The sequence below is a fragment of the Bemisia tabaci genome, chromosome 5, assembly GCF_918797505.1.
Source record: "Bemisia tabaci chromosome 5, PGI_BMITA_v3".
NCBI classification, from domain to species: Eukaryota; Metazoa; Arthropoda; class Insecta; order Hemiptera; family Aleyrodidae; genus Bemisia; species Bemisia tabaci.
In genome coordinates this window covers 50,335,625-50,361,120 of record NC_092797.1, presented here as the reverse complement: position 1 = coordinate 50,361,120, position 25,496 = coordinate 50,335,625, and the positions used below count along the sequence as shown (strand labels likewise).

At 38.5% G+C, this 25,496-nt stretch overlaps 3 protein-coding genes across 3 annotated transcripts in view; 2 read left to right on the top strand and 1 right to left on the bottom strand.

The window, feature by feature from the left end:
* Positions 1 to 13,859, top strand: part of LOC109030617 (uncharacterized) — a 75,404-nt gene extending 61,545 nt beyond the window's left edge. Inside the window, exon 4 of the mRNA XM_019041675.2 lies at positions 9,359 to 13,859. Coding sequence (XP_018897220.1) covers positions 9,359 to 9,505 — 147 coding nt within the window. The 3' untranslated portion in view covers positions 9,506 to 13,859. The remainder of the gene's footprint in view (positions 1 to 9,358) is intronic.
* Positions 1 to 23,624, bottom strand: part of LOC109031954 (uncharacterized) — a 33,122-nt gene extending 9,498 nt beyond the window's left edge. The window contains exon 1 of the mRNA XM_072300882.1: positions 23,310 to 23,624. Within this exon, the coding sequence (XP_072156983.1) occupies positions 23,310 to 23,387 (78 nt within the window). The 5' untranslated portion in view covers positions 23,388 to 23,624. The remainder of the gene's footprint in view (positions 1 to 23,309) is intronic.
* Positions 23,625 to 23,925: 301 nt separating this feature from the next.
* Positions 23,926 to 25,496, top strand: LOC109031939 (uncharacterized). Its single transcript, XM_019043803.2, has 2 exons — positions 23,926 to 24,071; positions 25,091 to 25,496. The coding sequence occupies exons 1-2, from the start codon at positions 24,051 to 24,053 to the stop codon at positions 25,382 to 25,384; spliced, it is 315 nt and encodes a 104-aa protein (XP_018899348.2). The 5' UTR covers positions 23,926 to 24,050; the 3' UTR covers positions 25,385 to 25,496.

The window sequence follows — 25,496 nt, the reverse complement described above, 5'->3', positions numbered from 1 at the left end:
AAACATGATTTTTATATGCTTTGAAGTAGATTAAAGAATTACTTTAATATTTGCGAAATTCTTAATAATTTTTCTGCTTCATTTTGTACTTTCTGTAATGAGCAGTGTTTTTAATCTCTCGCACATGTCTCTTCCTAAGTTTCATCCATATTTTACTCCAAATTCGGCGAGATTGCATGTTTAATAAAGCTCAGCCCCTTGAACGTGCCTTCATCACCCTATACGACCATACGGGACCCTCCTAAAGGAAGAGGGAGGGACTACAAATACGGTCTTAATTTTTTAATTAGTCTGCTTGGGATGGGAGGTTCGAAGTATTTATGAATGATTCGAGGCGGCATTTGAAAACGATTTAAAAATTTTGGCAACAGAGCCTTTCGGTTTTACAATTAGACAGACGTCGTTAGGAAGAGATGTGTATTTCTCCGATGAAGAGGAAAGAGGTTTTTTTTTCATGGAAAAAGGAAAAATGAATTTTCCTAGTTTTTTTACACAAAAATCTCTGTGCATCATGGAAAACCTTTAGAAACGGAATTTCAAATGCGTGATATGCTCTACATCTACAAGTTGCTCGCCTTTGATTGTTTTTGCGGGGATACATTATATCCATCAGGGAATGCATTAAGAATCGCAGTTTTCTTCGCGGTTAAAGCGACACCAGCCTGATTTGTCGAGGATTTCGAGACATCATTTCTCTCCACGTACGAATTAATAAATCGCAGAATAAAATGGAGAGCAGAGTACTACGAGGAAAATTTCTGGAATGCTACAGACCCAGAACGATTGAATACCTGCGCAACCTTACTCCGAATCACAGCCCGTACTCAGTAATGTCATGCTAAGTAAGAACGTCGTACGAGCCATTAGACGTTGCCACATTTCCTTCAAAAAATCACGCATTTCTAGGAGAATTTGGGAACATTTCTCGTCCGATTTTTCGGAGGATTTCGTTAGTGGTTCGATCTTAAAAGTCGGAAAATTCCAAGGAAAAATACTCATAACCTTCCTCAAAAATACATATTTTCCGAGAGGAAGTTTGGCAACATTCGAATACTTATACGGCGTTTTGACTTAGCACGGCAGCGTAGCAAGCGAGGGGGCAGCCACCCCGAAGGAGAGGGATGGAAGTAGCTGCAAGTCAACTTGCAAACGATCCCCCCCCCCCCCCCGCCGACGGGTGCCGCGAAGTTGTTTACCGGCCATGGGAATGCCTTAATTCACATTTGATGTAACGTAGAAAATATGAATCTTCCCTCTCTAAGTGGCTGCGAGCACTGTGTCTGTCAAAAAGTTTTATCCGCGTCTTTCCCGGGCACGAGGGGTGGAGGGCAGGATGTGTCACGTGCTCTACAGTACAATTCGGTTTAGCAACTTGCGCTGCGACGTGAATTTTATTTTCTCTCTCTTTGCATTTTCCCCCGTTCCCTTTCTCGCTAGTCTCACTTTTCTCTGCCTGCTCAGAAAATGTTCTACCGTGCTAAGTAACAACGTCGTATGAGCAATCAGGCATTGCCAAATTGTCTTAGCCAAATCACGAATTTAAGGACAAATTTTGAATATTTCTTCTCGTGATTTGATCTACCTAAAAAGTCTGCAAATTTCAAGGACAATTACTCATACCTTTCTTTAAAAATAAATAATTTTAAAGAGGAAATTTGGCAGCATTCGAATGCTTATATGGCGGTTTAACTTAGCACGGCAGTGTAAGTCTCTGTCCTGTCTCATGTCTTCAGGCTTCAGAAATTTAAAGCCTAGGGGTACAACATTGTAACTGGAAGAATTCACCGGAATCAGCTTAACAACATCAAACGTTGCCTCATTTTCTCTGATGTCTCAGAAAACCAAGCAACACGGGAACTTAAAATTTTGCGAGTATTTTTTCATAACCGAGGGCCAGAGAGTTTAAAAACGTCAATAGTATACTTTAGTTCTCGGTTACAAAAAAAAAAAAAAAAATCAAGAGGGAAAGTTAGACAAAATCATGACGTTGTTGCGACGCAGTAGCGATTTTGCAAGTTGGTAACCCTGTTTTTCCTCCAGTTAAAATCCATTAAAAATATCAATTTTAGGTGAGGTAAAGCTGTCTTACCAAGAATCAATTGTTTCACGTACATATAAATGGGGGAGGGGGAGGAGCAGTGTTGCCAACTTGCAAAATCGACATTGTATTACGGTCATTCTGATTCAATCCGTTCAATTAAGGAGAAGAAGGGAGGGGGGATTGTTGTTTGAAGTTGCTTCGGTTCATTTTTGCCCCCGAGAAAGTAGTTGTCGATGATGTAACTACTAAATTTTGGATCTTAATTTGGGTGTTTAAGAAATTCCTGCTAATATTTTACTTTTTCACGAAAAAACTGCTCGGCAAATTTTCAAAGAATATTTTCGAAAGAACGAATAAGAAAAGCAAAAGAATGTGCAAAAACGAAGATCATATGCAATGGTGATATTTGAAAAGACACTTGTAACCGAGATACGTGTTTTGATACTTTCACCATCGACAAGAGGCCAAACCACGAAAAAAGCGCCTAGCAGTCTGTGATGACGTAAAATTCCATTTAAATTCTATTCTTTATGCAGGAAAACCAATTAATAGTAATTTATTTTTTCGCAATACCTCTCCTTGATAGAAAAAAAAATCATGCAAAAGTATAATGATGTGTTTTCTGGAAAATAACACAAAAGGAACGGATTTCTTTCAATCACATTTTCCGACGTAATATAATGAATATAGAACATAATTATATTCAATCTACTTTTAATCATACGCACGAAACGGGTCACTCTTTTCGAAATAATTCTACGCGTGTTGGTACGAGAAACGGTATTGATGCTCTTCATGCAAGTGAAGCTCATGTCAAAACGTAAATTTTTCTCACCCAACTGTTTTAATATATTTTATAAACTCAATCGACTGATTTTCTTGCAGTTTTTTTCAAAAATCGGCAGTGTTGAAAAACCATTCATTCCTTTATATTTGACAAAAATGAATACCTCTCAAGTCCTCGGCGGAATCTTCGGTCCAGATTCAGTTGATACCACCATACACGCACCGAAGGCGCTTAAAATTGCATACCTTGAAAAGTGAAGGCAATTTATACGGCGCATGCGTCGGTAATCTGTGATATCAACAGATACCCGGGCGGAAAAGTGCTGCAGCTTCTCAGCATTGTTAGATGAAGCAAATGGGAGTTTCTTCGTTGTTCTCTTTGGTATGTACTTGAGCCGGATTTTGGGCGAGTCGTCCAAATAAGTTAAGGGAAGTTTCAAAAAACAAGTTATCAACGAGTTTTGAGACATTTTTCCGAGGACCTCGGAAAATCTACAAGTTACTTTCTTTGCTTTTAGGGGCCAAAAGATCGTGATTAACTTTGAACTTAGTTGGTGAGATCTCACTGAAAATCTTATTTTCAGTAAAAGACGCGTTTTGCTCCTTTCACTGTTATTAAAAGGGAATTGCTTCACTAGCAGTGACGAAGCATCAATGATTGATTATCGATTTTTCCCCATTTGAAGCTACGGTAAAAGATCGATTCACAAGGTGTTCGTCGCGAACACCCTTTTTATCGATCCATTTCCATAGGTTTAAAAGGCAGATCAATTGTTGCAGATCAATCAAAAGCTTCAAAGCACGCCACGCCACTGTACACTAGGTTTGCTTTGCTAAAAAGCGTCTATTTGCATTTCTATAATATTTTCAGGACAAAATTAAATTGAAAATAATTTTAACTAATTTTTAAAACTATCCTCAAGTCGGTGTATTTTCTTTTCTCCCAAACTAGTCAACGAAAAAAATTTTCAAAGTGTTTCCCGTAATATAAGTCGATATCCTTATCTGTATCCCATTAATCATGAGATGTCAAATATTTAAGAGTTCGTGTACTATAAATCTCTTCATAACTTCGCGCCTTTTGCTAAAACCGTTCAAAAAAGAGAAAAAGCTAAAAAGCGTAATATACGAAAGACCGAGAACAACTTTTGCTGGTTAGAAGGGAGTTATGTCGTGCGATATTGGCCGCACTCCAACGAAAAAGGAACCGGTCGAAATCTTTTCGCTTTGTCTTGAATTCGTGCCACCATAATTTTTATGAAACATTTTCGTCGACTATTTCACTCGTGTTTTTCATTACGGGGGTTAGCATTTTGGCATCGGGGACTGTTTCCACTGCAGCTCGAGCTGAAAAACGCGGCTCGGGATATAATTCAAGAGTTGTGTTCTTCAGCACTTTGTTTTAAATATGGAATTCAGAACAAAGAACACGTTTTTGTGACGTACAAATACTATCCAAATTTTACTGTTCTCGACCTGTCCGCCTGTTTTAACGAGTGCTTATTTTCTCATTTTTGCTACCGCAGCTCGCAGCCAAGAATTTCAAATTAAGAGACGACTCAGATTGAGAGACAACTCATATTTCAACTTTCTTGGGGGCAAAGTTGCATTTTTAGGTAAAAATTCTACTGCTTGTTACAAATTGGTCAGTGAACATCATAGAGAGAAATTTCTTCATCGAAAAATTAGAGGAATTAGCGAACTAAAGGCAGAGATATTAATCTCATGAAATTTTCTCACGTGAAATTTCACGAATATGGAGAATTTATTCTCTTTGAAAGAAAAAAAAAATAGACATAATAAAAACGAATATCGAGGGCGTAAGTCCGCAGTCACATAACTCGTTTGCGGTGTCTGAAAATCTCCGCTTCTGTGTTATTTTTTTAAAGGAGAACAAATTGAAATCATTCCCTGAAGTTTTCGCAGAATTTTCTTCGCACAGAGAAGAAAAATCACGACAGTTTTTAAGAATTGCTGTTGAGTAGTTTTCCGTTTTAAAAATAAAGTATGACAGGAAGTCTTCGACGTCACAAACCGAGTTATGCGATCCCTGGTAAAAATTGGCAGTAGAATCTGTGTTCCAAAATACCATAGACCTAAAGCTAGCTGTAAGATTTTCAATAGCTTCTGTAGCCGGCTGTACGATTTCTTATAGCTTTTTATAGCCGATGGCGATTAAGCAACAGCCAGACGATAAAGTTTATGTTAAACGTTACAAAATACGGATACTAGGACTTAGTTAGTTTTTGACTACCGCTCTCTTTTTGTGCCGTAGTATCTTAATTTATTTTGCGAGGAAAGCTCCGTACTTTTGAAGGATGCCTGTCATTCATAATATGTTGGAGCGCCTTCAATTTCTCATGATACTGGGCAATACCTCTGGTGTGAAATAGTTGCTTCAGACGCCGTGGCACGCTGCGGCGCGGCGGGCGGGCAGAGAGTGCGAAACGCGCATTGGCGCCTGCAAACCTAACAGGAATACTTCACGCATTGCGCAATGCGTGAAGTATCCCTGTTAGGTCTGTAGGCGTCAGTGCGTCGCCACTCCGCTTTGTTTTAGGTTCCAATATTTAATCTCGCGGAGTCAGCGTTTTTCAACTCATGATTTTGAAATGTTTGCACACTCTGTATGGATTATTCTCATTTTAATTGATGAAAAAAATATGTTTTAAAGGAAAATATAATGTGTGTTTTGTAAATATTAAGGTAGTTCCGTATCAAACTTAATGATTTCCAAAGCACACGAATTTCTACACAATTTCTTATAGCCTTTTATAGCCAATGGCGATAAAGTGTAAAGCCCGGCGATAGGAACTATAGCCCGACTGTATACTTTTTTATAGCTTCGTGTAGCCCGCCTATATGATTTGCTCCGCTTTCTACAGGCAGCTATATGATTTTCAATAGCCTTCTTTGGCTATAAGAACTCCTATGGTACTTTGAAACGCAGCTCCTATCGCCAATTTTTACCAGGGATTGCCAACTTACGCCGTCGATATGCCCAATTCCCCATGAATAATACAACTTCACTTTTGATTCGATGGAAAATGGAAAAAAAGGATGAAATGGACAACATTTTGCAATTAAGAACTATAAATTTCAGCCCGGTTTAAAAACAACATAAGTGCCAATAGTTTCCCTATGCACATAAGTGTTTTCTCAGATGAGTCATAATTTATAGCTCCAAATTGCAAAATGCAGTCCAAATAAGGATGGAAATAAGGTCGATCGTCTAACACAGTAGATTCCTGGTTGGAAAATTAGCTCTTGATAATGACTCAAATCCCTTTTCAATTGATTATTAGCTATGTCCGTCTTACCCAAAATAGGCCTTGTAGAATAAGTGCAGCCAGGGAGAGAGAGGGGGAGAGAGGGAGGGAGGGAGGGAGGGGGAGAGAGAGAAAAAAATTATCTGTCTGTGTTGGAAAGTCAGCCATCAATCAATGCAGTACCTTTTCATCAACTCTTACGGAATTATCTTCAGAGAATAAATTCTATTTTGAATTTTTTTCAGTTAGCAACTGAAAACTTTCTTCATAGCTTTTTTTCTGCCCTTTGATTGAGATAAACCGTGAAATAGTGATTCACTCTTCGTTGTCATGCATATTCAGAGTGTCTCATTAATTGAAGGCTGAAAATGTACTCGGTTTGTCCTAATTACTAGCCGCAAAGCGCAATTTGAATGGCGCTAATTTAAATTTTACCCCCATTTTTTCTTTGCCTCGTCTCCTCCGCACGATTTTAAGTTTCAAAAAGTTCTGGCGAAAGTCCCCGGACCACTCTCATTATTCAAATGCCTTCTTACTTAAAATTCTTTTGATGAAGTTTGTATAAGCGCTACCGCTAAGTGGTAGCGCACTCTCGGCTTGATAAAAAGTTTTGAAGATGAAACACCTTGGGTACTCCAGTGTTTGCTCTTTCTCAGGCTAATAAAAAAGGAGAAAATAAAAGTTCCGCGGCAAATTATGAGGGGAACGAGTGGAGGCGTGGCACGGAAGGAAGTATCAGGGATCGATACGAGTTTTTTTTGTTTTGTTTTTTGGAGGGAAGAAGATGGGGTACAAAAATAGTCGTCTCCCGCACGAAGGAACGTCACTCCACTCCGATGTTGCAAAATTAACTTAAAAAATTCAATTTTTCTACAAGAATATACCCATAAAATTTGTGTCCAAAATTTGTCTGATTTTTGCATGTGGACCGAAGAAAAATCAGTGAAAATATCGGTCAGACATTCCTAAAATTCCCCAGGTAAAATGCAATATTTTATGAGGAAATTTGACAACATTGGAATGTAGTTACGTTGTTTCATGAGGGAAACGACGAAACGCACGTAGTAATTTCTATTCACTGTGCACACTTTTGATAAGGGTGGTGGAAATATCTGGCAGCTTTATTCGCGTTCGAGCACACAATGGTGTATCGAATATTAAATCCTTTCAGCTGCTCGTTCATAGGGTGTATTTATCGAGAGCATTAAAATATTAATTAACAGTTTCAGGTGGGTAGCAATCAGAGTTGCCGATTTTGAAAAATATCGCTTTTCTTCTACGATTTAAAGAGGAGCGTAAAGCATACGGGATATGAGCAAAAACTGGCACATTTGAAACCATCAAAAATTAGATACCGCTGCAGAGATTTATTATTTTTATCTGTTTGAATAATATTCATAAATAACATCGAGGCTTTGTTTTGTCAACCTATAACTGGTGACTGAAAACACTGAATTCCAAAAAATGTAATATCATTGAACCTCTAATACTGCAGTCGATACTGCCGTTTAAATAATGTCTTATTTTCTGTGACGTCATTTGTCAGGCAAGTGAAACGAAGAAAATCCTGCTCTGAGAAACATAGAGACTTTCCTGGAATTTTTTTATAATTTTTTTTTTTACAATTTTTGAACCGCGATAGGTCAAAATACCCATATAAAATATCTCGATCGAAAAAATTCCAGACAAGAATGTTGCACTATTGACGTGTTCAAGCCAGTGGCGTGGCGTGAATTGCGATGTATCGATTGTTTTGCCATTTAAACCTATGGTAAAGAATCGATTATCAAGGTGTTCGCTGCGAACACCCTATTTATCGATCCTTTTCCACGGGTTTAAATGGCGTAACAATCGATATATCGCAAAGCACGCCACGCCACTGGTTCAAGCACCTGGATTGTCCTGTAAGACCACCATGACCAAGAATAAAAACGACCAAATTGCCACTCACTTTCATGGTAAAATATAGTATAATAAACGTTATTCACCTGCTCCTAAAGACTTATACACTCTCTGAACTTCATTATCAATTTTTTGGGGAGTTTGGGGAGGGGGCGGTTTGCCGAGCTTACGATCACTGGAATTTTTATGCAAAATTTTACTACCAAAAATGTTCACAAGCAATTTCTTGCAGCGTATTTCTTCAATTTAAAAACCCTGTATCTCGGGCCTGATAGTATAAAGGTATATCATAACCAATTACTTAACACTTAAAGATCCCTTTCCAATTATGCCAAGAATGAAAATATCTCGATTTTTCCAAAATTCTTTGTTGCGTTTTTCTGGTTCTTAACTACGGATTCGTTTTGGACATTTTTTTTTAAATCTTTTGACCTACAACCCTCTAAAGCACTCTTTAAGGGACTTGGAGGACGAGATACATGGGTGCAGTTTTTGCTATTTCGAGAAGTACGTGTTTGAAGTTTCGAAATTACATGGATCCTAAGGGCGGAAAGAAAGTTAAAACTGACTTTTTTATGCTTTAAAATTGGAATGGAGATGTTGCATGTGTGAGGAATTTGCGATTTGACTACTGTTTCATAAGTAAAAGTTCGCGAGAAACACGATGGCGCCACTGGTTTTCTCTGAAATCAACTCCCATGCTCAAAAAAAGCTCTTAAGTTGAGGCCAACATGGAGGGGATAGCCCACGCTATCCTGAGAGTCCACCTCTACATTAAGACCAACTCTCCATGCAAAGATAGGGAGAAAATACATTGACAGGGCTGCCATTTTATTTGGGGACTCCAAAACTGAAAACACGGCAGCCCTGCTAATGTTTTAGCTCCCTATCTTCGCATTAAGAGTTTGTCTTGATGTAGAGGTGGACTCTCAGGTTAGCGTGGGTTATCCCCTCCATTTTGGCCTCAAGTTGAGAGCTTTTTTTGAGCTTGGGAGTTGATTTCAGAGAAAACCAGTGGCACCATCGTGTTTCTCGCGAACTTTTACATCAGAATCAACAGTCAAATCACAAATTCCTCACACATGCAACATCTCCATTTGGAAGCGAATTTTTCACAGAATATGCATTAAGACTATTTTTACTTGAAATCATGAATATCTCACTTTTTTCAAAAACTGCACTTACCCGCCCTATCCCCCAAGCCACTCATTAGGCGTATCCAGGCAACAAGTGAACGACGCCAACGGATCGGGGTTCGCGCGATGGGAGTGGTCCGACCAAACCTTAAGAGACCCTTTTACTATGGGTGTGGCTTTCCCTAGCCGTTTAATAGCCTTTGCTATTCTGTTTTATGTTCCAGTTGTGTCTGACGTCGAAAGTGAGCATGGCCGATTTCAACATGGGCTACTGCATGACGGGCTCGCTGGAGAGGGGCACGAAGAAAGACAACTGCTTCCAGACGACGCACTTTGCGGTCATTAGGAGGAGGGACTTCGAGAAGTACTGATCCCGCGAGATATGCAGCGCCTGACGCCTTGCTCAATGCACCACCAACGCGACACCGGTCTGTCGGGGCCCCAGTGCGGCGCCCCACGGGTACACACCCGCGGAAAAGGTGGGGCGCCCCTCGCTTCGCCGTTGAGTGGTTCAAAAAGAATCCTTTTGTTTTGTTTTGTTTTTCGTTGATTGTGTAGAGTTCTTTTTGGAATTTGTGTCGGAAAAAGAAAATCGACGGCTGAAGTCGAAAAATGTCTACATCCGCTCTTGTTTTATTTTTTTGAGAGAAAGTTGGATGACGAACCAACAGCCTAACTACATTTTGCGTTTTCTAATTGGCTCTCATGTTTTATTTGTTCTTGTAACAGGGAACCAAACGATTTAGCAGCTTTTAACTTTTTGTGAATTTACTTGACTAATCATAATCTAGAGTTTCAGCTTAAACAAAAAATCAAGTTTCTGTTTAAAAATAAAAAAATAAAAAAAAATTAGGTACCTAGTACCTGATGTAGATACGCTGGTTTTGGTCGATTTGGTCCACCTAATCAATCAAAAAATGTTCTTGAAATTTTCTGTAACTATTGTCTCGTTTACTGAGGTATATTTATAGAATCTTTCAAGGAGATGATTTGGTCAATTTCCTCCAAAAAAATAAAACATGATCGGAGATTTTGAAACGTTAAAATTAAGATGCATATTTTTCGACTGTAGTCATCAAAGTAATAGTACGTACAATGTCTGTTTTACTTGGAGTAAAATGGAGCATCATTTACTGGAAGGTACGTCGTATAAGGAGGCAATCTACGGCAAAAGTCTCAAAACACAAATCTGAATCTGTGACGTTGCAGATTTCTCACCATGGTTCAATTTTCTAAAGGATGAACCTTATTTCTTGAAATTTTTATTGATTTCTTTTCATCTCGTGTAAAATATCATAAGAAACTTTCAAACAATCCGTTTGTTTCTTTTTTTCTTATATAAGAAATAATAATAATAATGAAGCAAGAGCAAAGATTTGGAAACGACAGATTAGAGATATGTGTTCTTTGACCCTCGCCATTGATAAGGGCTTGATCTAATGTTAACCGTTGCTATTGGATTGGGTAACGCAAACGTGCATATTGTGTAAAATTTAACAATTTTAGTCAATCATTTTTACGAGGCTTAATTTTATTAGAACTTTTCAAAGTTTGCGTTGCCTTGGCCTTTATTCCTGCGAAAACTGTATAATCATCTTACATTTTACTTCGATGTACTCGTAAATTTGGTTTCAAAGCTTAAGGATTTTTTAAAGATAAATTTTAGAATTTTCCTCCTGTCTAACTTTTCTTTAAACAATAACAAAAGTATGGTTGCAAAGTTTTATTGCTTATGATTCCCATTTGTTCTGAGTAGCTTTTTTAATCATTCATGTTTTTTAAACATTCCGTCCAAAAGTATTCAGAATATTATTAATCGCTTTCCCTCATCCTACAAGCAGGATTACAGAACCGAGAGTGTTTAATTTTTTAGAATGCTGTTCTATTTTTTTCTCTTTTCTTTCAAGTCCATTCCGCTCCATTTACCTATGCATTCAGGGGTGGGTTTTTTGACAAGCCCTATAGACGATAGTCTCAAATGGTCAATTCTGTTTTGCTTTTGCAAAATTTTGTGAAAATAGAATACACACGCACATTCCATCTACTTTCAACTTATTTTATGGTAGCATTTACTTAATAAAATTTGTGTTTATTTGGTTTGTGAATATTGAATTCAGTTTTTTATTTTCCAAGGGTGCCCTGTCCTCCTGCTGAAAAAAAACGTCTTCTTAAGAAGCAGCAAATGGTCTTTTTTCTCCGACGGCTTTGAAAATCTACCCCCAGAGCATAATTTTTTAAGTAAAAGCAAAACAAAAACAACAAACAAAACAAGGAAACTAGCCACAATTTTCCGTCCAAACTATTTTATTAATTGAATTTTCATGTACACAAAATTCACCACAGACCGTCTCATATTTGTAAACTTAAGTATTCCATTTTAGCATTTTATCAGTAGAAAGGCAGCAAACACAACACTCCAATGAAGTAGCAATAATTGAGGGGCCTGGAGGGCAAGGCGCATGAATGCACTTTTGAAAAAAATTGAGATATAAATGATTTCAGGTAAAACTAGTCTTAATGCATATTCTGTAAAAAATTCGCTCCCAAATTCTAATTTTAAGGTATCAAAAAGTCGGTTTGAACAAATAGCAAAAACTGCACTTATGTGTCTTGTCCTCCAAGTCCCTCAATTATTCCAAGTGATTGCAATTATTGCAATCTGTGCTACTCACAAGGTATGATATTTCTGTACGGAGAACACAAAATCGAAAATTTGTATTCGAGTCACATTTTTTCACTGCCCCGAAAAACTCCTCCTTGTTTTCCCTGATTCGATGAAAAATGACGCCAGCAGTGGCGTGCCGTGAATTGCGATGTATCGATTGTCATGCCATTTAAACCTGTGGTGAGGAATCGATTATTGAGGTGTTCGCTGCGAAAACCCTGTTTATCGATACTTTTCCATGGGTTTAAATGACCGATCAATCTATATATCGCAAAGCACGCCACGCAACTGAACACCAGAGTTCCTTGAAGCCATCGAAACGTCTCTCTCGTGTGCGAGACATTTTACTAATTGCCGTCCCGTCAGCAGATTACCCGGCACCTGACATATCGTCGCTCATCTGACGTGAGGGCGTATCCCTATTTTCACATGAGCCCCGGGGAGCATGTACTTACACAGAGAACAGGGCTCACGTTGAAATCAGATACGCCCTTACGTCAGGGGTGCGACGATATGACAGTTCTCGGTGCCAAGATGTAGCGCCACCTGAGCTCTCCCTCGACTTTATCAACGGATAAATCGCTGATCGCTAAGCTAGAACGCCCTATGAGCATTCAAATGTTGCCAAATCTATTCTCAGAAAATACTAATTTTCAAAGAAAGATATGAACATTATTCATTGAAATTTTCAGACATTTTCGATCAATTTACAAACAAAATCCACCAAAAATGCAGAGGAAAAATACTTGGAAATTTCCTCGAAAATTCTTGAAGCAGCGAGAGGAGTTTGGCAACTTCTGAGGGCGTTTACGATGTTCTGTCTTAGCACGGCTGAAATTTCTCTCCATTATATTTTCACACCCTCTCCACCGGAGTATAATCAGTTTTAAAGGGCCTCGTGTCTAGTCCCTGGGATTTTTTATCGATCCGAGTCCTTTGTATCCAAAGGCCGTTTATTACCTTTTAATTGAAAGCGTGAGCCAGCTAGCATTGTTTTTCGCATCTGACGCGTTCTTTTTTTTCGGGTGGGATTAGCTGGCGTCACTTTTTTCCGAACGTAATTGATCCCCAATCGATAAAAGGGTTGTCCCATTGTTTGCTCAGGGACTGCGGAGCCGAAAACGTGGGGCCATAGCGCAACACCTGGCGTATGCTATACGTTTGCAGAGACTCTGTATGAATACTCCGTGTTTGTCGTGCTGTTGTTTCAGGGCATGATTCTTTCCTCTCCGATGTTTGTTGAACGAATTTGAACTCCATATACTTTTAATTGATTTTGAGAAAACCAATCTATGGGCTTACCTGTTAGGGAACCTGTATTGTGATGCCAAAAAACTCAGTTGGAAAAATTCGATGATGAAACTAGATACTTGATTGTACTTTTTCAAAATACATGCTCAATTTTCAATTGTGCAATAGTTCAAACTTCTTTTTTTTGGGCAATCCACAGGAAGTATTTTGGACAAGCAAAGCGAAATAGAAAGAAATTGTATCCAAAAACCATAGTCTTTAAAGAAAAGTAAAATAACAGAGGAAATCTGGAAGATTCCAATTCAAGATGCGTATTTTTTTAGTTTCACCATCGAATTACAATTTCTTGTTTTTTTAAATTTGCTGTTTTTTCCATGTGTGTAAAATGATTTTTCAAAACCTTAGAATGTCTCAATAGGCACGATAAAGTATCAATCACCTCCTAATTATTTTAAGTGTAAACATATTTCTATATATCATTCGAGGCTACGGTATACTCCTTAATTTTTGACTTATGAGGAATAACTCATCGTCACTAAGTACCCACTTGAATTATCCCCGAAATTTCTTCCGGCCTATCAATAAAAAATATTATTAAAAATTCTCCTACGCAAATGACGGTTGTATTTCTTATGCGAACGTAAATTTTGATACGTAGCGCTAACATGCGCATTTTTCTAATTTTCGAATAATAATAGCTTATTCCATCCAGATTTTATGTCTTATTATTTAACGGTATGCCCATCAACAAACAGCAACTTGTAAATATTCTTGATTGTACAAATAAATTTTTGATTTTTTCAGCTGAATCCATTGTTTCTTTTCTGAAATATCTATTTTTTTAAATTGATGATTAATTGATATTTTTGAACCCAAATCAATTTTTTCGCTATACAGAGCGATTAGAGTTCCCACCTTGCGGCACTTGCTTTCTATCTTAGTCACATTTTGCCAGGGCAGAGTTTTGTTTCAGCTTATTTCGTTTGGCAGGCTGGATGGAGTAATAATTGTTGAAAAAATGAATCTATTTTATGAGCCACCGCGCACAAGAATATGTAAGTATAGATGTCTCAAAGGTAAACGCGAATGTTTTCAGAATCAATTTTGAGATCAAAATAAGACCTTTTGTTCTACGACGTCTACCCAAAAAATCCCCTCTCCCCGTAAAGTTGCAGCCCCCAAAAGTTTGAACCGAGAAACCGTTTTTTATAATTGTGAAGACACTTATGATAGAAAATTAGCACTTCTAAGTTTTTTTACAGACGAATTGTAAGTATATTTCAGTCCCCAAACAAACTGACATCATAAGTCAAGAAGGTTTTGGGAGAGCTTGAATTTTTTCATGGGGAATAATTTGAAAAAACGTAGTGAAGCAAAAAAATCTTAATTTGATCTCAAAAATTTATTCTGAAATAATTCGCGTTTAAATTTGGGACACTTTGTATGGTGCCAATCAATAAAAAATGTTTTCGATCATATTTTTTCCCAAATCATATTTTAGGAAGGCTTTGGGAGAGCTTGAATTTTTGAAATGGGGATATTTTTGGAAAATGTTGTAAAGCAAAAATGTCTTAGTTTGATCCCAAAAATTGATTCTGAAAAAAGTTTCGTTTAATTTTGGGACACTCTGTATGTTGCCAATCAATAAGAGAATTTCCTTGATTTTGCCGCAAGCTTCAGATTATCGGAATGACGGTTGGAAACATTTATTTAGGAGCTTTCAATAACATCTAGCTTCGGAAGAGAGGATGAGGGGATGAGTAGGAGATGGGGAGCTCTGAGCAATTTACGGAATGAAAATAATCCCGGATTATTTAAATTAGATTCTCCTCCGTGAGACGCATCTGATTATTCGGGCTCGCGAGGAAATATAGACTTCAATAATACATACGCTCAAGTTACGAAACATATTTCCTCGTTTTCCACCTAACCTATTAATAAGCGATTTTCTATCACATATTCTTGAAACGGTAAGAATTTTTCCAAGTGGCACAGTGCGACGAGAATTGTGGAATGAGGTAGCATTTTAATGCAATGAAATTGCGATTATTTTTTGCTATAAATTGCGATATTTTCACATCATTTAGTGAAAAAATCCGGTCAACAGAATGAGCGCCGAGTATTGCAAATATAGGCAATTTGCATAAAAAATTGCAACTCATTTTAATTCTCTTGCAAGAATTTTCAATAATGCGAGCGCCTGTAATTAGTTGACGGGCAACATACTCTACACCCCGATGCAATAGCAATAGTTGAGAACATTTTCGGTAAAAAGGCATATGGGGCTTGCATGTTGCTAAGATTGTGCAATTTTTTGTAGCATTTGCGGTAGACGAAATACATTCACAGTCGACCTACTTCCTCAGAATAGTGAAGGAAAATTCGGAGCAGATTTAGAGAAAAATTTATAGCAGAACTGTCGGGTAAGTTACTTTACTTGCAACTAGATAACTACGTAGCACAAACTTAGCAGCGCTGGGAGTCCCATACGCCCTTACACTAAAAAATATCTCAATTATAAAAGTGGCGCGGAGACTTGTTTTGGGATTGAGATAACACTAAAATGAGTATTAATATTACTTGAATTGTTGCATCTAACTCTGAAAAGTATCATCAACTCAAAAAAACTCAACCCTGGTAAAATGGACATCAGCGGCTTTTGCACAAGACGACATATAGGAACTGAAATTTCGTCTCAGTTCAGAAAAAGCGTGTGCACAATTAGTTTCCGTGTGCACCTAGGTGTTTTCAATTGAAATTCATAATGCATCGGAAAATCAGCTATTTTCCCTTACACACCCTTATTATTCGACAAAAGTTGGAAATTTAGCCGGAGGGTCTTACAGTAATGATATTAAAAAGTAATATTTGCCGCATAGAGACTCATATCGCACATTTTAAATGTTCCACCTATGGACCACTAGACAAGGTACGAATTTAAGTAATCTGATACATGTTTCTTAACCAAAATTTCAAGTAAAACACGATGCACACAACGAAAATTACTAAAATCAACTCATAACGAAGATATTAACGTTTTTATTTCACATTGGTTATGAGGAATTTGAACTGCCCGCTCACAAGAAACTCAAAGCTCTACGTGAGTCAAATCGCGCACTACAACGGTTTCAGCAAGCTTCTCAATCGAGCAATGTCCATTTCCCCCATGTGTTGTTCAAACTATTAGCAATTTGCTCTAGCTGAGCGAAAGCGTTAAGATTGAGGTTGCCAGATTTTTATATCGCAGAGACTGTCATTATAACATTTAGCGCGCGATGTGAATCACGTAGAGCATTGAGTTTTCATGAGCGGGTGGTTTGAATTTACGCATCAAGAATCATTAATTATCTTCGTAAGGAGTTGATTTCGGTTAATTTCGTTGTGCGCATTGTGTTTTACGTGAAATTTTGGTTGAGAAACATGTATCAGAATGCTGAAATTCGTACCTTGTCTAGTGGTCCATTGCAATGCCCAAAAAGGCTCTTATGGGCGTCTAGCCTTTCTCAAAGAAGCGCGGTGCTTCCCAGTGTTTGAGACTTCCCTGAGGAAATGGGTTGTTCGAGAAGCGACTATGAATAATATGGCCCTCAGACTCAATGCGATAATTACGGAATGAAGCGCGGCGCACCCGCACGCGGAATCTGTGCACGCATCTCGGAGCAGCGTTTCCCCGGTGATGTGTAACGTCGGGATGAATGGAGAAAATTTGAGATCGATAGCGCATCACTGTTCCGATCCGGACGAGAGCGCAGGATCACAAGTCGGAAACTACATCTCGTTTAGCGCCGCCACCGCGCCGAGGCCCCACCGAACCTCCACCCCCGCATGAATTCGTCGGGCGCCGCTTTTGCCTTTTGATGGAGCGAGGGAGGGTGCACCGAACGCTACAGACACGGCCCTACGGCTTCGGTTGCGACCAGCCGTGGATAAAATAACTTAAGTGCTTCGTGTGAAAAGGACTTGAGTGCTCTTGGAGCGAATTTTTGAGGACGACGGATTTCGTGAAATTGGTTGTGGTTTTGAACGAAGATGGATCGAGTTTGGACTTTTTGGTATCGAGAGCTTTGGTTGAATTCGGACTTATTGGTATCAAGAAATTTGGGCGAATTTGGACTTTTTGGTATCAAAAACTTGGGTTGAATTTGGACTTTTTAGTATCAAAAACTTGGGTCGAATTTGGACTTTTTGGTATCAAGAACTTTGGTCGAATTTTGACTTTTTGGTATCAAGAACTTTGGTCGAATTTGAACTTCTTGGTTTTTCAGAATCTATTGTTACTTGCCGTGATTTTTGGCGACGTAACCAAGCGAGAGGTCCAGGGGATCTACTCCCCTTCCCCGACTAGAAACTTTACCGTAAAAATGTAATTTTTCGTGATTTGAAGAAACTTCTCAACCCAAAGACTCCTTTTCAGAATTGTTTTACCGTAATTACCCCTCCCCCATGACAAATTTTTGGCTATGCCAATAGTGCTTTCTGATATTTATCGAAAAATCTAGATATTTTGACGAGAGCCCTCAAATCAATGGCTGAGGCAAAGAAATGTGTATCTCGACTGCAACGTTTCAAAATCTCCGATTATTTTGTTTCATTGTTTTAAACAAAAATTGACCGAGGTACCTTCTTAACATGTTCTGAAAAGTTTTTGAAATGAGGGAGGAAAGTTTCTTTTGAAGTAATCTCCTTTTAAAAAATGAAAAATGAGCGGAGATTTGCTAGATTGCGACATACTGGAGCACGAGCACGAATCTAATACACGAACATGTAGCTATTCGAAAACATTGTAATGCCACTGTATTCTTTGACTGAAGCAATAAACAATGTGTGATTCTTGGTACATGAAATCAACTTGAATTTTGTCTTAAATTTTGGCATAGTTGCCTTCGAGTAATCTACCTGCGAGAGTAAGAAAATTCTTAAAATACACCTCACAGGTTTTCCTCCCCATAAACGCTCCTAGAACCAACAGAAAATGCGTAAACATATTTGCTGATATCTCTCACTTAAGAATTGCCTTCAATTTGACAGCATAGGCATCATACCTACCGCGGAGCACGAATAGTTATCTGTTCAAAAACACACAATTATGTCGCTCCAAAAGCCCTGATTGAGCTGATAAACGATGATGTTAAGTAGGTATCACCTTTCTGCAGTTCGCTTTCAAATGGATGAATAGGCAGCATACCTACCGGGGAGTACGAATAGTCGTTATCAGGCCCGCCACATCCCATCTCGGGCCCTGGTACCAATTTTCTGGCCCGGGCCCCCAGCACAGGGGGGGGGGGGGGGTTGGTGGTTTCCGGGGGGCCTCCCCCGGGAAATTTTTGAAATTTTAAATCTATTTGGACGCATTATGAAGCTCTTATGATGGAGACCTTCCATCAATTTCTGCAAAATAATTACGCCTTTTTGTTTACTTTCAGCACCAAAAACTTTCGAATTGTTGCATTCAAAACATCTATAAATTTTTTTTTGAGGGGGCAGATGATAATTTTCAATTCTATGGGGAGCCGGGCCCCCCTGGACTCCCCTTTCGTACGTCTATGGCAAGGGAGTTAAGCCATTGAAGTCGAGGATGCCCAGAAAGGAGCCTCTTAGCATCCGACAACGGAAGAAAGTGAAACACAGTTACTAAAAATATCATTCTACATATACTCAAAATCTTGAAAATCTCTAAAAAAGTAAGAAAAATTTTACAGTGCCCTAGCGTGTTTTTGAAACTTTATTCACCTTTAGCGGAATTTTTAGGATAATTTTTTCACTTTTCCCTACGAGACAAGGGTTACACATGAATTCGTAGTGGTTTGTAACCTGCGTCACGGGCCCCTCCAGGGCCCGGGCCCCGGTACCAAGGACCCAGTATCCCCCCCCTTGTGGCGGGCCTGGTCGTTATCTATTCGAAAAACACACAATTATATCGCCCCAAAAGCCTTAATTGAAGATAAACGATGATGTTAAGTAGGTATCACCCCTCTGCAGTTCACCTTCAAATGGATGAATAGGCAACATACCTACCGCGGAGCACGAATAGTTATCTGTTCGAAAAACACACAATTATGTCGCTCCAAAAGCCCTGATTGAACTGATAAACGATGATGTTAAGTATTTATCACCCCTCTGCTGTTCGCCTTCAAATGGATGAATAGGCAACATACCTTCCAACGAGTGCGAATAGTTATCTACTCGAAAAACGTAAGCACCGTCCACTTGAGATTCTCCTTCAATTTCACCACTTAGGCAATATTGCAACATACCTACCGGGAATTCTATTTGAAAAACAAGCAACTGTATTTCTCCATAAGCTTTGATTCAACTGATAAACGATTATGCTGTATTGGTAGGCAGTTCTTTTTCGAAGCATTCGCAGCATACCTGTGAGTAAATAATACATTTGCTTGAATATGACCGATTTCTGAAATTCTCAACTTCAAACGCATTATCAATTAACGAGCGTAGCCCTCCATCCAAACTTTGTTGCAGTTGATAACTCAATGTTTACAGAATCGGCGCCGACGAAAAATGGAGACCGGAAATAATATCCGATCCTAAAAACTGTTTCATGAACCTTTTTGTTCCTACATAAATATTTGCACTCAAGGGGTCTCAAAGGACAGTACGGTTTGCGTAGGTATTATCTACGGCTCCATCAGCGGAGTTTCGACGCCGTTCCGAACCCTTCACCTTTCAGTGTAGACTAAGAGTATCAATAGGGCATATTTCCGTCGAACTGAACTACGTGCATTAAGACATGAGCCCTGGCACCCATTAGAATGTATGCATAACAGGGCTCACGTCCTAATCCGCATAGTTCCGTTTCGCAGAAATACGTCCAATAGGCACTCTCACCCACCCTCCGGTCAGAACACGACTTACGCTACAAAAAGTCCTCAGGTTTTCAAACGCAATTTTACAAAATTATTTTTTTACATTTGAAATTATTACGAGTGCTATTATTATGAGCTAAAGAGTTCGCTGTATGGGAAAGTGCAAATAAATTTTCACGATTTCCCATTTCCTTATGCGAAAAGCAGGTTTGAAGTTGGAAAATCACGCAAACAACTGTTCTGAGTGGCTAGCATGTTAATTTTTTTTATTTTGTATCTATTTTTTTCAAAATGCATATGTAAGACAGGCTACACGGTCGTGAATATTAACAGCACATGAGCGGTTCGAAACGGCTACTCAGTTGCCAATTCGTATGTAATTGCTTTGTTGGACTGCATAAGTTCATAATGCAGATGTAAAGTAAAAGATTCAGGAAAAATACTACATGAGCGATCAATAATTGCAATTATCCTTTGATATAGGGCCTACTTTTGAAACAGTTAATGAATGCATATTGATAGCCAAAGTGCCAAACCGCGTATCTCCGTTTGCGACGTTGCAGACTCCCCATCACACTTTATTTTTTCCTTGGAGAACTAGTCATCAACATGGTTTCTTGAAAAATTCTTTGATTTATCTTCTCTCTTGGGAGAATATTCTGTATAAATGTCAAGTATTAAAGTTGACTTGCTTCCCTTGGGAAAGATAAAATAGGAGTGGAAATCTTGGCACATCGCAGGGGAGATACGTGGTTTCGCACTTTAGCAGTCTGTGTATTGCCTAAACATTTTCACATGCAGTAGATAAAACTCAGACGAAAATTTGCAGAAGTTTTAATGAAAAATATCCATAAAGTTGTCCATAAAATACGTATTTTATCAATATACATCTGGCATCGTTCAAAAACGCATATGACGTTTTTATCTCCGCACGGTAGCTATACCACATAGTACGGAGGGTATAACAGCGGCATACGTAAAAGCGAATAACCTATCGCGGGACGATGCTTAACCTACTTCATCTCACATAATCGCATCCCGCAATCCCGCATCATCGCTGTCAAACTGTGCCATTTCGTGGAATTTCCGAGAAATCTTTATCATCGGTACTGTGAGTAAAATACTATTTAGTTCTAGCAAGCAGGCAACTGTGCTGTAGCTCTCAGGTAAAAATGAACCTGCCTGGATATGCAGTGGCCTTTCAAGTTTTCCCAGATGGAATCATGCAGAAAATTAGAATATGGACGTCGCTGTGGAGCTCATCTGGACGAAGACGAGAGGTTCTGCCGTTTGAAGACCAAAAACACAACAGCGTTGACAGTAGCGTGGCGGGCTTTGCGATCTATCGATTGATTTTCCATTTAAACCTATCGAAAAGCATCGATAAACAGGGTTTTCGCAACGAACACCTTATCACTAGATTCTTTACCACAGCTTCTAATAGGGAATTTTGATAATTGATCATTCACGCCTCGCCACTGAGCGTTGGAAAACATCGATGGCTGATGTGCTAAACCACTTATTTGCGTTTACAACGTTGCAGACTTCCTGTCGTGCCTTAGTGTTTCTTCGAAAAATTAACCAATGTCATATCTTGATACCTTCCGTAATTTGTTTTCTATGTCATCAAAATGTTTTAAACAGTTTTCCAGCTATAAAGTTGGCTTGCTTCTCCTCGAAAAAGTGTAGTAGGAGCGAGGATTTTGAAAACACCACAATGGGGATACTTGGTTTTGCACTTTGGCCATTGATATGCCTATTGGCCTATTGATTGAACCTTACATCCAAGCGTCTCTCAAGAGCAAAGTTTCTAAATTTCTGTGCATAGTTTCTTCTTTTTTTGCGGAAAGTGAATAAAATCCCATGTTGTCAGTGGTAGACTGAAATTTTGATTTTTGTTCACCCAATTCGAAAAAAACCCTGAAATATTGTAAGATTACTTACGTGCAATCAAGGAACTTTTCCCGAAAATTTTCCTCTGCACATGACTCTTGAAGCTCATGTGGTCTTGAAGCAAAAAAGAAATGCGACAAAAATGTACCCTAAAACGCTTTGTATGGGATGAATCTATCGTAGGCGCAGACTTCAAATCGCGGAAAATCAAAATCTTGGCGAATCCTATTTTCCAAATATCGGAATTTGAAATTTTCATAGTAAATGCAAGTTTTCTACTGTTTTTGATCCGGGTTTTGTGTCAATTGGTTCACGTTGATCGATTCATGATTTTAATTTTCGTCCGATTCATGTCAATCGAATACATACCCTCTCGTTGCATGCAAACTTCCCGTCATTTTTTTTTCCTTAACTGAACAATGCACCCTCTGCTGCGTCTGCAGCAATTGTTGTTACGAATATGTTGTGCGTGCTGAATTCAGCCCATTACATACTAGACTCTCTGAAGGCGTTTTATATGCGATAGCAATTCGCCTTCAGTTGCATTTTCAGCAATTGTTGTTACGAATATGTTGTGCGTGCTGATTTTAGCCCATTACATACTCGTCTGTCTGAAGGCGTTTTATGTGCGCTAGTAGCGCAGTCTATTGGAGGACGAACGAAGTAGGGATTGAGCGATTCATTCAATCTCACTTCTCCTGTTCTCCAACAGGATGCTCTACTTTCGAACATAAAACGCCTTCAGAGTAGTAAGTATGTAATGAGCTGAGATTAGCACGCACAACATATTCGTAACAACAATTGCTGTAAACGCAACTGAAGGCGAATTGCTTTCGCACATTTAACGCCTTCAGAGAGGCAAGTATATCATGTGCTAAAATCAGCACGCACAGCATATTTCGACGGTGAAACTACCAAACCACGTATCTCGGTTTGCGACGTCGCAGACTTCCTGTCATACTTTATTTTTTAAATGAAAAACTACTTAACATCCAGTCTTGAAAATTTCTGTGATTTTTCCTCTTTGTGCGGAGAAAATTCCGTGAAAATTTCAAGGAATGATATTGATTTGGTCTACTTCAAAAAAATAAAATGTGAGCGTAGATTTTTAAACACCGCAAACGAGATACGTGGTTTGGTAGTTTCACCGTCGATTTGCAACAACAATTGCTGCAGACGCAGCTGAAGGCAAATTGAAAACAACCGTATACTACACTTTGAAAAACATCTTACTTCCTTAATTAATATTGTTACCGATAGAGAGTTGTTTTTTATAGTCTTTTTGTTGGAGATTCTCCAACAACTTTTCACGATAAGGTAAGTTTAAATGAAAAATAAAACATACTGTGCTACTAATATTCAGTATTTGCGGAGAGTTTAGACGAATCTGTCTGACAAGAATAAAAAAGCGCCAACACCACGATGGTCTTGAAGCAAAAACGAAAAAATTCGGCAAAAAAGTACCCAAAAACGGGTTGAATGGGGTGAATCCATGATACCTGTAACGATTCCAGTGCTTCAAAAATTTAGCGTGCAATTTACCTGAAACTGGAATGTGAAGCCGCGTCCAGAGGCACCGTTCATCCCTCGCTTTAATTTTGGAAAGTCGGGCAAAAACATAACCTATGCTTTAAAATAAACCTCGAGTTGGACTTGGTAATAGATTCTCATCTAACTGTCGAAAAATCACCTCAAAACGTATTTCCGTTCACGCACCTCATAATACTCAGCCTGAAAGTGCGTGCCTTGGGACAGCACCCGAGAGAATCTATCATAGAATGCATAGTATAGTATTGTTCACGGATGGACGAAACGTAAACAAAAATAGCTCCGCGTCATTTCTAGTGCACGCTTGAAATATAAGAGAATCTCTTGTCGGGACACTTCCGGCATATGGATACCCAAGAGAACGATATTGTTTCGCGAATTTTTATTTCATAACTGATACCAAATTCACTCCAAGACAAGTAAGTTTTGCGTTTTGCTGACTTGAGAGCAATTTCATATTCTTGCAAGCCCTGGAAATCATACAATTATGAGAACAATAGAGTCCATCTCAAAGTATAACAATGTTGTTGTATCAGCGCAGCAAAAAGTTGTCATCGTCTAAATAAAATGTATAACGCCATGACATTGATTATAAGTTTTAATTTCGTTGAATTTGCGATATGTGTCTTTATCTAAACAATTCAAACATAAATATATACTTAAGAGACCGGACAATTGCTTCAATTTCATACTCGTGAACCTGCTAGTGTATTAGCCGATCATCAATCTTTCAAAATGTGCCCATCCAAACTTCTCGTAAGTTATTTCATTTTTATCTACGGCCTCTCTCCTGTTGCATTTTTTTATATGCTGTTCAATTTCATCCCACTGATCATAAAAGCCAACTATCGAAATTCAAGGATGTAAATATTTTACGTTTAAATGCAGGAGTGAAAAATGGAAGAATTTGACTATAGATTTAGCCTAATTGCAAGTCATACGAGCAGTATGACTATAAAATAAAAAAAATGAAAGAAGAGTTAGAGGAAGGAAAGGAAGTAGGGCATACTTCCTTTCCTTCCTCTATCTCTTTTTTTTCTTACAAGTAAACTTAATGCTTTGAAACTTGATAATCTTCTGGATTGTTAGGAATATTTTCACAAAATTTCAAAACAGAGAGCTGCTCACTTAGTTTCCGCGTAAAAAAAAAGAAACGGGGAAGGGGGAGTCTGGCAACGTCTAATGTAGTTACGCTGATTCCGGCAAAGTCGTCCTAATGTCCTAATTGTAAAAAATTAGAGCAAATTATAAAAAATTACTAAAAAAAAGTCGTAAAAACTTCATTGAAATTTGATGTATTTCAATATTGAAGTACCTAGTCCAGTTGCAACCTTGCCTATCAGTCTTTTCCTGGAGTGAGGGTTTTCCCCTCCTAATGTTATTTCATTTTTTATCTGTTCAGGTCATTTTTGCTTTTGCCTCCTTAGTCACCCTTACTCGATATGCAACTGCAAAACGATCAGTGTCATCTGATGTCAGTTCCGATGGATCACAAGTAGAAACAGTTGACAATCAGAAAGCATCAGATTGCGCCTAAGTCGAAGAAAATGCATAACTACGAGCAATCTATACGTGACAATTTTCCATAGCTTTCGTCTAGAATTGTGTGCTTTTACCAAAACTGCACGAGCTCAGGAATTAAATACATATACTCACCCTTAATCGTAACCCTGTCTCCTGCCTCATTAACAGAGGTATTTGGGCTACATTCAAAAATCCAATTAGCTCATTTTTTATTTTTCTCTTAAAACTTTGTTTCTTTTATTTCTGTTCAGGTTTCGTTTACGTTCGTCTTCATAGTTGCCCTCGCTCATTTTGCAACAGCAAAACCATCAGTGTCATCTGATGTCGTCCTCGATGAAGAACCAGTAGAAACAGTTGATAATCAGAAAATACCAGAGCCGATTGTTGGTGGTCTTTATGGGGCCCCAATGGATGTAAATGAAATCTTTTTCGGAAATCTTGGAAAATGTGCTAAGCGGGGTGAATTCTGCGATGAAAATAGAAAATGTTGTCGCCGTCTCAAATGTACAGCCTTTTATCGTAGTCCATCGATCTGTTGGAGATGAAGCTGAAAATCGATTATTTTTTGTCTGATTGTACATAATTTATTGTTGTCTCTCTAATTTTTTAAACCAAATATTTTTCTAAATTTTATAAATAAAAAAATTGTAAGCACCC

Excerpts from the sequence above, each read along its gene's own strand:
- LOC109031939 (XM_019043803.2), top strand. The coding sequence starts at position 24,051 with ATGTGCCCATCCAAACTTCTC. Across the intron at positions 24,072-25,090 it reads TGTGCCCATCCAAACTTCTC|GTTTCGTTTACGTTCGTCTT; the intron begins GTAAGTTATTTC and ends ATTTCTGTTCAG.